At 41.3% G+C, this 12,135-nt stretch overlaps 1 protein-coding gene across 2 annotated transcripts in view; it reads left to right on the forward strand.

Annotated features, from left to right (window-relative positions):
- Nucleotides 1-265: 265 nt before the first annotated feature.
- The window catches only part of DPY19L1 (dpy-19 like C-mannosyltransferase 1), a 50,907-nt gene continuing 39,037 nt past the window's right edge, over nucleotides 266-12,135 (forward strand). For both annotated transcript variants that reach the window (XM_056336408.1, XM_056336409.1), the window contains exons 1-5: nucleotides 266-802; nucleotides 1,722-1,790; nucleotides 6,775-6,799; nucleotides 8,092-8,179; nucleotides 8,802-8,939. In XM_056336408.1, coding sequence (XP_056192383.1) covers nucleotides 508-802; nucleotides 1,722-1,790; nucleotides 6,775-6,799; nucleotides 8,092-8,179; nucleotides 8,802-8,939 — 615 coding nt within the window. In that variant the 5' untranslated portion in view covers nucleotides 266-507. The remainder of the gene's footprint in view (nucleotides 803-1,721; nucleotides 1,791-6,774; nucleotides 6,800-8,091; nucleotides 8,180-8,801; nucleotides 8,940-12,135) is intronic.

Below are 12,135 nucleotides of genomic sequence, written 5' to 3' on the forward strand. Positions count from 1 at the left end.
CGGCACGGCTTGGCAGCGGGCCGGGGAAAGGCGGCGGGGAGACCCGCCGGAGGGAGGGGGCAGGCGGGAGAGCCGCGGCCGCGCCGGCGGGAGCGGACCGGAGCGGCGGGAGCCGCACGTGCAGCAGAGGCGGGAGCGGCGGCTCCGCGCGGCTGCGGGGCGGCGCCTGCGTGAGCGGCGGGGCGGGGCGCGGGAGGTGGGGGGGGCGCCGGGAGCCGTTACCCGCCCCGCCGGGGAGCCCCGCCCCCGCCCCCACGTGGCCAACCGGGCGGAGCAGGCGGCGGCAGCGGCGGCAGCAGCGGCGGCGGCGCAGCCCGGTGGAGTAGTCACCGGCCGCCCCCTCGCCCCGTTACTACGAGCCCGCCGGCCCCGGCTCCGCCCCGTGGCCTCCGGGCCCTGCCCGGGGGTGGGGGAACCTCCTCGCTGAGGACCGCCCCCCCCCCCCCTCCGCTTCCCCCCCTCCCCGCCCCGGCGCGGCACCCTGGCCCCGGCGGTGACTATGCGGAGATGGCCGTCCCGAGCCGAGGCAGGAACAAAGAGTCGCCGCCGCTCAAGCCCGGGCACCAGCAGCGCCAGTCGCCGGGCGCCAGCCCCCGCAGGGGCCGCGGGCGCCCGCCGCACTCGCCCGGCCGGCAGGTCCCCGGCGGGGCCCGCGCCATGCGGAAGGGAGGCGGCGGGCGGCGGGGAGCCAGGAGCGACCCCCAGAGACCCTGCCGGGAGGGGCCCGCCGCCGAGGGGGAGCGGGACGTGCTGGGCCGCGACCCCCTGAGACTCCTGCGCGTCTGCGGAGACCGGCTGCGAGGTGAGGCGGGGGTGCGGGCAGAGCCGCCCCCGCTCGCTGGGGCCAGCGCTTCCGCCCGCGGGAAGCGGCCCGGGGCTGGGCTCGCTCCCTCCCCGCTTTCCGGGTGTCGCTACTTGCCCGGCACGGGCAGGGGCACGGCGCCACCCCTCCGGTGGCCCGGGGGAAAGGGGGAGCACCGGGACGTCCCTGCCCGGGCGGGGGCGGCTGGGGGCGGGCGGCCCCGGGGCCTGGCGGCGGCTCCCGGCGGCGGGGAGGCGGGAGCGCTGTGTCCGGCACCGGCCGGCTGCACGTCCGCCCCCCCCCGCCCTCCTGCCCGCTGCGGCGGGGGAGGTTAAAGAAAAAAACACCCCCCCCCCCCCGAAAAAAAGCCCCCAGACAAGACCCGCGGTGCTGCCGGCGAGTCGGGGGCCAGGGGAGGGGGGCAAAGGGCTTTTCAGCACTTGAGCATCCTTCGGGGGAGAAATGGGAAAATGTGCTGTTTGTGCAACTAAACCATGTTAAAACATCCTCCCCAGTTGCGGTGGCCAGCTCGGCTTCTGCTCTTGGCATGACCAGCTTATTTCTTGGTAAGGCTTTGTGGAAAGGGTGGAGGGTTGCCGGTTCTGTAACAGGCTGACTTTGTTACAGCACATTGTCGATAACGTACCTAGGTGGGAATCCTCTTTTGACAAGTTATTTTGTACAAGTGATTTCAGGAATTAAAAACCTGATGGTTTGTGCAGTCACCTTGGTACTCTGCCTGTGATGTTTCAAGCTTTTACATGTAGTTACTAACTTGCTGTATGAAATTTCTTCCAGCCTTTTTTGAAGTCTAGTCAAGGTTTGTACAGCAAGCTAACGCTGCAGAGTTCCGACAGATTTCCTTTTCCGCAGCGGCTGGTCTTAATTGATGCTTAAGGTATTTCTTTTCTTTTGACAGTATTTGTTGACGACAGAAAGGCCTTCGTTGTCAAAGCTGATAGCAAGATATGGCTCACTTTCCTTCTGGGTAAGTAGAAGGAATAGGTTGGGGGAAGACACTGTTCTTTTTACCTACCTTTCTGCGGATTTGTAAACTCTATCGAAATAGATTTGGAAATGTAACTTGGAAAACTAAAATGAGCATAGCATGTTGAAAAGGGACAGGAAAAAGCATCCTACCTGCCAACTTTTGTAAAGCTGTTACTGTAGCAGTTGACGTGGTATCAGAACATTTGTAGGAAAAATAATCGTCCAGATACTTATGGATTTCTCCTATCTGGTCATTAATTTCTAGGGGAAGACCCCCCACAAATGCAACTCTTATTAAGTAATGTAATAAAACCGGCTTGTTTGGGAAGGATTGCAAGTGAAAGAGCATACAACTATAGGGGGATGTAAATTCAGATGTTAATATCTTCGGGGATATTTTGGAGTAAATAACAAAATGGCCAATGGCCAAAGTCCTGGAAGAAACACCTGAAGGATTTGCAAAATTAAACAAGAAATGCATTCCTAAAGTTAACAAATGTTAAATAGTAGCATATTTGTCAGATGCGCAATTGGCTGTGCTTTTAACAGTATTATATTAAAAGACTGTCAGGGTATTCCAAAGATGCTGGTACTATTAATCACACCACCAGTAGTCCCTGTTGCCAAAGGGAGTTTCTTCAGTTTGATGAATTACATTGCAAAGGGGGTAGCAGGGAAAGAACCCTGCGTTTACAGACTAATTGATGAATAAACTGTACCTGATTTGCTTTGTTTACCTCTATTCATCCAGCATTTCCTTGACTAGTAGTTACATAAATGACATAGAAAGGGTAAAGTGATGGTCAAAATTGAAAAATGCTTTCCTTTGATTGAAATTTTAAAGCAGATTAGGTAGAGAGCTTTATCATTTCTGGAGTTTGAATTTGGCTGTCAAACCCAGATAACCAATTAAATACTTCAGGGGGCTATTTGTTAATAGGAATAAAGCCTCGATAGCAAAGTACATAATAGCATACAGTATTTGCAGTAGCAAAGAACGTACATATACTAAATAGGAAATAGTGGTTTTGGTTAGTTTTAGTGGTGTTTGAATTTTTGTTGTTCTTCTGTTGCAGCTTTAAGTTCCAGATTTTAAAAACAGAGGCTCCTATAGTTGGAGCTAGTTTTATTGTGAGGTGTGGGTTTTCTTCTCTTAAGAATTAGCTCCAATTTACATGCAACAATAAAGTTGTCAGATATTCAAGGACGTTCTTATACAATGCTTTGCCCTATTATTTTGTTGTTTGTTTTTTGTTTTTAATGACCACTGAATTGAGGCCTTATTCTTCAATACATCCTTTCTAGATTGTGCACAGTCTCACAGTGAAACATCTGACTAAGCTGCAGAAGTAGTCAATGCTTGCACATTCTTCATTGTTCCCAGTTTGGCTGTATTCCTACCTACTCACTTTGGGGATACTTGCAAAGTATTAATCGGTTTCTAGTATGTTTCACAGTCTATTGCATTTCAGCATCTCAGCATTTGTTGTTCTACTTGGTAAATGAGTTCTGTATATTATGGCTTTTTTCTTCAGTATTTAATTTCCAGAATTAGAATGCTTTTTTATATGCCATTCATACTGCTTTTCTTGGAACAGAACACAGGCAAAAATAGGAAATCTGAAGGATAAACTTTCAGATTTTACATAATAGCCCTAGTCTGCAAAAATCTGATCCTATGATTTGCTTTTAGGGATTCTTAGTTTGGGTAAGAAAATGGCATCTGCAAGTTCAAGTACATAGTAGTTGTGTAAGTCTTTGTGGCATTAGGGCTGTAGTATTCCTCTCCTGTCCTCTCCTTCATTCCCTCCCCAGTAAAGACATCAATGGGATCAAAGGATGGTAATTTTTAAGAGAGCTGATCTGCATGTTTTCCATCAGAAACTAGCTTAATGTAAGTCTGGATGCAGTCTGTTGAAAAATGCCAATTTGGACTCATAGTGGAAGTCTATGAATTAAGTGCATTGTCTCTTGAAATGTGAGTAATTACATGAATTGCTGTGTGATTGTAAAAGGTCTTCATTTTATACTTAGAGTGATATTGTGAGGTTTTATAAAAATGTATATGAAATTCTCCAAAATAACTGTGAATGTATTTACACTTAGCACTTTGACTTTAAATAAAACACTTGCTGAAGGAAAGAATGAGATTTAAATATGTTGTTTTCTCTATGAAATAAGTAGTATGTTTGACTATGAAATGTAATTTCCATATTAATAGATAATCTATTTGCAACAATAAAATACTGCTTATTTGGAACCATACGAATCTGAGATCACGAGCAGTACTGGTAGCTAGTGTGCATTTATTTTGACTTTACTGTGTCTACTTAACCTAATGTGTAATCTGTCTTAAAATGGATATTTTTTTTATAGCTGGGGTGTTTGTATATGTAAATGTATTTCAGCATCTAATCTTACTGGGGATCTTAGAAATGTTGCAGAGAAATGAAATAATTCCTTGTGCAAATGTGAGACAATAAGTAATAATTCAAAAAAGTATGGACTGCTCTGTTTCTTTTCATACAGTTACTGCAAAATGTTGGTTGTTTAAGGAATATAGTTTGCTGTGTTTTTGATATAGCTAATATGCTTACCTGGAATTCCAGATCATATCCATATTTGCTTTTCTGAAAAAGGAGCTTGCAGCTCTCCATCAGAACTAACGTAAATGTCCTTAGCATAAAAAAAATATCTGTAGCTCCTGAAACTCCTAAGACATTAAATTCCACTTCATATGAACTATACTGAGCAATCCTTCAGTGATATCCCCTCCTAGAGAATATATGTAAAAAGGTAAAGTTTTAAATGAAATGTCATAGTATTCATTTTCTAATTGAAATCCAGGCTTCAGTGACTGGAGTGGAGCTAAAAAACTCCTAAGGAGGTTTCAGTGTGGTGATGTGTAATCTTAACTACTATGTGAAGTATGTAACTTGAGGTAAACGTTAGATTGTACAGGCAGGTGGTTTAGAAATTTCCCCCCCCCCTCAGGCAATTCTTTTTTTTTTTTTTTTCTTTTGCACAGTTTCACCTCGCACATCTTTGTGTACAAAACTTTTAATATTAAAATGGAGGTTTATAAATACAGTTTGTTGCATTATGACCTGTGGTGACAGCGATAACAAGTACTGCCAGCAGCAGCACTTCCAGGCTCTGTGTTGGAGGAACACGCGGTTGGGGAATATATACCAGGCTATATATTCAGTCCAGTCCTCTTCCACATAAATTTAGTGGCTTTGCAAAGGTGTTTTCCTTTCTCTTGTCCCTTCTGCTTTCTAGAAAGACCACCATACACATGCAACGTGTAGTCTGAATGCTTGTGTGTTCACTAACTTGCTGGCTATATTCTGCATCGATGTGCGGCAGTGGATGTATGTTTTACCTATGTGCAAGCAGCCTGACTTGTTCCGTGCTGTGGCTGTGGGTGGTGGTGGGGTTCCAGCTCAGCACCCTGGAGAGGTGCACGGTGCTCAGCACCTTTCTGGCTCCTGCTGGGTGTAAGCAGGGACAGGGGTTGTCCTCTCGGCTTTCCTTCTGCTCTGTATAGCCTACGCGAATACGAAGGCTCATCATTAGCCTTAAAGATTTTCTTGGATTGAAGACAACCAGTCTACCCGACCTTTCTATGGCGAAGAGCCACTGTGTGCCTAGAGGGCAACCAAAACACCTACAGTCTAGAAGGAGCACTGTGGTCCTTCTAAATGCTTACCTTTTATCCCTCACTCATGCTGGCTTTGCTTCTGTGGTGAGCGCTGGATATGTTGTGAATGCTTCACAACTGAGATGAAGTGGCTTCTGCTCTCTGTGGATCTTGTCATGCTGAAGAAGTTGGAGACCTGCTGTTTACCCACCACTTTATTGTAATTTGTCTTTTTCCTATGCTCATCACAATACCTCCCTTTTTCCATATCTATGCGATAGCAGCGCAGATAGTCTCCGAATGGACAAACAGAATGTTATTACATGCAGAGTCTACCTTTTTTTAGCAATTATAGTCTGTTAGACTTGTGTTTGTTGTTATGGTCCATTTGGATCTCTCAAATTTACAGGACAATTTACTCTGCAAATTGAACTTTATTTTATGACCTCCTTAGGAAAGAAAACAAACAAACATGACAAACACGGGCTCAGTCTGCTTTATACGGACCAGTCTAAGTGATGTATTGGTGAATTCCCATGTTAAGGCATGAGGTTTCGAACTTGCAAGTTCTCTAATTTGCAACTCATAACTTGTAATTCCTAACATAAGCGGAACAATACCTAGCTGATGGTGGGAGTGCTTATTCTTCCTCTTCCATCATGATGCAGGTGTCCCCTGTATTGCACCAGGAAGCACAAAAGCCTCAGCAGTCCAGCTGCTGGTGGATTTGCCTAAAAAACTTTTTAGATAAGCTGATGTATTTATACCTTCCAGCTTGGAACTTTTGTCTATACTATTTCCATGACTTAGCAGATTTTGAAGAAACCGCCAGACCATCAGTATGTGAGGATTATGGCAGCAGGAGATGGCAAGCTGCAGGTGACAATGGCTTCGTAATGACCTTTAGCCCTTTCTGGCCACTAGGTCCTGCCTATGTGTTGCCTTTGCTTTGACCTAACAGCATTGCTTCTAGCATGCATCAGGATTTGAGTGAACAGTCACCGTATGTATCTTAAAAATATTAAAAATATTTATGCCTATTAAAAAGATGTTTATAATTAATTTTTATTATTGATAGCTGAAATGGGTCCATTATATTCTGATGGATCAACTTGAGTGCTACAGGTGGGAATATTGCTGAATACCATCAGCATAATTTCAGATTTTCAAAGAGCTGGCCATGAAGGTTAATTCATATGTTCTTATTGTTCTGTTCCTCTGGAGGCCGAGTACCTTCTGTGCATCTCCAAAGTAGTACTGTAATTATTTTAATGAACATGATTTCATGTTCAATTATTTAAATACTTGAGTAACTTGATACCTTTTGTTTCCTTTACAGCTGCTATTGCAGGAGTTCTACACTGGTAAGGTTAAATTCATTTCTTGAGAGTAATATGGTATTTTAAAACAATAAAAATATCATTTTGACTTATATTTAGACAAGCTATTGGGATAATTTACGTTTAGGTCTTTCCTCTCAAACCCAAATTGTTGTCTTAGGGTGAATAATTCTGTTCTTGTGAAGCTCACGTGAAAGGTTTCTTAAGCCTGGTCAGTGAAGAGTGAAGCCTGCTTTCCAGGTGGAAAATTGTTGCTTAGCTATGCAATTTCAGGTGCATTTCCACTAACAGATCTTTTTACTCTCACTGGGTTTTGAAAGTCCCGGTGAATCCTTCAACTTTCTCCTGTGTTCTGCTTATTTAGATTCTGCTTTAACTTCTTAGATTTACATCATGTTTTCTCTAACGTCTTCAGAGAAATCTGGGCTTTTTTTTTTTTTTTTATTTGTATGCAGAAGGGTGGCCTTTTAACTACTTTTTGTCAATGTAATCCTGGTGGTTCAGGCTCCATCGTAATCCTTACCCTTCTTTTTTGTGGTATAGACTTGACGTAGAATGGGTTCTGTAGTGATTTTCACCAGCTGCTTTTGCAGAGATAAAAAGTAGCAGCTTCTGCTACTCTGGTTTTGTTTCCTAGCTCAAAAAGAACTATTGATTTTTAATAGTTTGTTTCTTGCAAATTCCTATTCAAAAGTAGTCATATGCACTGCTCTGTTTCTTTTTCTGTCCTTTCTGGAGATTAAGCTCATCTTGAAACTTCCAAGTTTTGGCTCCAAAACTATTTGAATTTTTCCTGACTGCTTCACCCCCTGCCATAGTTACACCTTTATTTAAATATAGTTTTGATGGTAAGCCCATCTGTATATAATGGCAGATAACTGTGTTAAAATACACATCAGGAAAGAGTTTTGTGGAAAAAACATACACTATTTGTATGTGCACTGTAATTTTCACCAGTTTTTACTCTGTCATTCTTTTCATTTGACAGATATTTGAATTTTCTAATATATAGACTTGATAGTTTTAATAGCATTAAACTCTTGATTCTTAAGTGTCTACACTTAAAATACATTAGAGTATTATAACTAATTCCATAATAGAATTTAATAAATGCTTTATGGGTTCATATTTCTTTCATTTGAAATAATCTGAATAGAGGAGAGTGTTGGTATAATAGATGAGTAAATTAAAATAGCAGCTTGTAAGTAAATTTTGGGTCTTCATTGAATGTTTTGCCAGCTGTTCCTTGGTATATATGAATTACTACAGGCTCTAAAACTCTTTATTCAGTTGTAATTATTATTATTTTTTAACAGGTGTCACATAACAACCCTTTTTGAAAATGACCGTCATTTTTCTCACCTGTCAACATTAGAAAGAGAAATGGCTTTTCGCACGGAAATGGTTAGACTATGTTTCAATGAAAATTCAGTGACTGGAAAACTTCTGTCTAATCTTGTGATCATGGGCTTTCCAAAATTTCATAATACTTTCTGGATAAGTAAATATATTGATATCTTGCAACTAACATGCATTACAGTTTTGCGTGCAGAGTATTTGTGTGTCTTACAGATGATCACTATGAATGAATCTCTTCACAATTAATTTAAAATATGATTTAGAAGTATGATTCTAGAAGACTACAAGTACCTTGTAGCTTACTTTCAATTGTAGTCTTGTTATGCAGCTTTTGTTTTGGATTTTTTTTTTTTTTAATTAAGAAGTGTTTGCATATGTGTACACCTTTTGGCTGCTTTTACTTTGAGAATTGTGAAATACTATGCTAGTGTATAGTTACCAGCCAAATGAGAGATTTGTAGAGGTGCAATAAAACAGGGTGGAAGGAAACTCACATTGCTGGTTTCATGGCACTAACAGAAGGGATTTGAAAAACTGGTTAGTCATCTTGAATCGTTTTTTCCTGTTTGTTATAATACAAAATTTGATTTAAAGATGAAGCTTTATGGCAGTTCATGAAGCAGAAGTGACCTTTGTAATTGTAAATAATGATTCTGCTCTCCTGTAGGGTCTTTATTATTCCTACTTCAAGATCATTATTGAGGCACCATCATTTTGGAATGGAGTATGGGCAATCATGAATGACAGACTAACTGAGTACCCTTTAGTGATTAACACCTTACAAAGGTTCAATCTTTACCCAGAGGTGAGTTATGTTTTAAAAATAACACCTTCTGATAAATCTTTGGTTTCTTCAGGTTTGACCACAAATGTGAAAGAAATGTCCTTCTGGAAAATGTGGTCGTAAAGATCTAGTGACTAATGAAGTGTTACTTAAATATTGTATTTAAATTCCAGATTTAAATTGAGAAAGTGACTTCATACATTGTGATCAAGTCTCAGACTTCAAGTTTGTCCAAGCACATGTGAATACTTTCTAGGTCTTAGTATTTCATGCTGTAAAGTTGCAATTGATTTTATACTTGTCGTCTTTCAGTCTTTTCACTGAGAAGCAAGTAAGTTTCTGACATTGTATACTGCAGGAAAAACAACACATGAAGTACCAGTAGTGTGTGACAATAATGGTCGCAGGTACTGAGAGGTTATTTTGGCTTGCATTTTGTGTAGGACAGTGAACTACGACATCACAGTGAACTGTGGCCCTAAAATCCACGAATGGTAATAGTTTACTTCCATGTTGCAGAAGAAATTCCTCTGTAGAAGACTGACTGCTGTTTTGTATGTACTTCGTGTTAGACTTGTTACCTTGTTAGATTGTTTCTACTTTTTTTTTTGTCATGAAAAATACACGTCTTTTAAGTACAGAAATGTTTTGCCAATGTGTCTCACATGTTTTGCAAAGGGAAAACTCTTTTGGTTAATGTACGTTTCTGTAACTCCATGTATGAGTAACAGCTTATTTTTTGGAGAGCCAAGGACTAATAATGATTGTAATTGTTGGGTGCTAGCATTTATGCTCATGCTCCTACTATGTCAGAGCAGAGCTGCTTTCAGGAATGGTATGTATAGAAGTTCTTGGCATGTATGTGTTTATACAGCTTGCATGTAGTGGTTTCATTTGCTTCTTAATTCCTTGCTCTGGAAAAACTAAATGCTATAGATGACTGCTTTTTGTTATCCTCTCTGGTGTTTTGGGTTTGTTGGGATATTTTTTTTTAGTTTTGTTTGTTTTTTTTTTTTAATTACAGAAGGATTTCAGTTAAGTTCTAGAAATGCAACATTAGGAACATGCACCTTATTTGAATACTATAAAATTACTTTCTTTAGCTGATAAAGATTTATTGACTTCATCTATAGACTGACATGCAAAAATCAAAGGTAACTGCCGGATGAACTTGCTGTTAGAGATTTCTCAGTACCACCATGAAAGACTAAGTAAATGGATGATGAAATCAAAACAAGCGCAATCAGATGTAGTGGCTGACATTCTGTAAGAACGTTAGGTAGATTACTGTGCAAAATGTGTAGGCTTGTCTGTTCATTCAGTTTTCTGGGATTGTACTGGCTCAATAGAACTTGGTATGAGGTATGAATTCATTCATCTTTTCTGTGCTTGTGTGGGTATGCAAAGCAGACAAATAGGCTTCTCTGCTCCTTTCAGTCATTTACTGCTTGATGTCTAGCCTTCCTTTAAATAGTTTTTTTTTAAGGAGTGTATTTCTTGAGTGCTCTTGTTTCCACATAACTACATGTATAAAACTGTCAATAGGTGCAGTTTGACATTTGAAGTATGTTCTCCAAATTTATCTAATTTTACTTTAGATAAATTTGCCCATTATAATCAAATTTTACTTATGATTATAATGGGGCTAGGTGGTGGGAAGACACTTGTGGATTTATTTGTTGGCAGTGAAATTTCTTCTTCTGATACTCAGTATCCCATCACGTATTCTGAAAGCGTTCATTGCCTGTTTGATGTTTTAGCGTCTTTCCAGCTCTTTCAGCCCAATAGCAGCATTAAGGCTGAATTTTAATAAAATGTTTATTTAGCAGATTTCAAAATTAATTGCATCAGAAATGGCCTTGAAATCCAGTTACTAATCAGGATGTTAAACCCATTAAGGAAAGCAGAACAACTCACGGGCATGTACAGCTGGTACTAGCCGTGAAAACTTTAAAAGAAGTAAAAAAATGGTAAAGTGGGTCCATAGCAATCACTACATCATCTGTGTAAATTATAAATATAAGCAGTTAAAAAAATATCTGTCAAAAGCAACAAGTTAGTCTTTGTAGTTGTACACTCTTGGAGTCCTAATAAATCCTTGATTTTCCAGGTATTTGCTGCACAGTCAGGTTGTTCCAGTGGCTGTGGTGGTGTTTTCATCGGTGATCCATGATGCAAAGTGGCAGAGAGATAATGTGTTAATTTCTGTGGTGGAGAGATAATATATTACGTTTGCTCTCTGGCTGTTCGTTGTTACGGAACAGTTGACATTTCTGTGTGTGACAGTGATGATGCAAATTTGAGTTGGAGTGATGAGTGTTGCAAAGACCCATGTAGTTGGTGTTCAAGTGCTTGCTCAAAGGCAACTAGTAAAAGGGCTTGGATTTTTTTGACATGTTCTTTCATAGCAAGGACTGGCCCAGCCCACAGAGATTTTCTGTGTCTAAGGGCCAGTCTTTTGTTTTCCAAGCTTTGCATTCACTGCCTCGTCTGATAAGGGACAGTAGAAATTTTGTGCTCTGGTTGACCTAACAGTTTTGTACTATTGTTTTGCTTCCTTATGCCCATGTTAATTGTTCTGTGTAAAGTAGCTTTTGGCAAAAAATGTTTCTGTGTTGCATGAAGTACCTTACCTGGTACCTTTTTAGGGAGTATTCATGTGTGGTACATCTGCAGCAGACACAAGCGCTTGTGACATAAAAAGCTTAAGTTGATAAATTAATATTTTATTATTTTTTTTGTGCAACATTGGTTCAGCAAGATCGTTTCATGTTCTTAGGGTAATGTCAGCTTCAGGGCTGGTGATGCAAATACGCTACACAGATGTCTCTTAAGCTGCCATATACATTCTGTTGGCAGTGTACAAACGGCATTCAGGTGATAAGAGGAAATATTTGGGTTTGGTTCCTCAGTCTTATTGTTGCCTGTCTGGAAATAGGGCAAGTGTCTGTTTCATGTATGCACACATGCACAGTCAGAAGTCCTAGGGCACAGATGTTCATAAAGCCTCCAGGAATTCAGGATATTGCACTTTGCAGGACACAGTATTGAGGCATGGAGTCTTGGTCTAGAAAGATTAGTTGTCCTTTAAATATTTAAGATTTACATTGTGAGAGTGTAAAGGCCACAGATGAATTGAGCCATGATGATTGGAGCCCTGGTATTAAAAATTAATGAGTTGTAGAATCACAAAACAGTTGAGGTTGGAAGTGATGTG

This window comes from Falco biarmicus, chromosome 4 (assembly GCF_023638135.1).
Source record: "Falco biarmicus isolate bFalBia1 chromosome 4, bFalBia1.pri, whole genome shotgun sequence".
Taxonomy (NCBI): domain Eukaryota; kingdom Metazoa; phylum Chordata; class Aves; order Falconiformes; family Falconidae; genus Falco; species Falco biarmicus.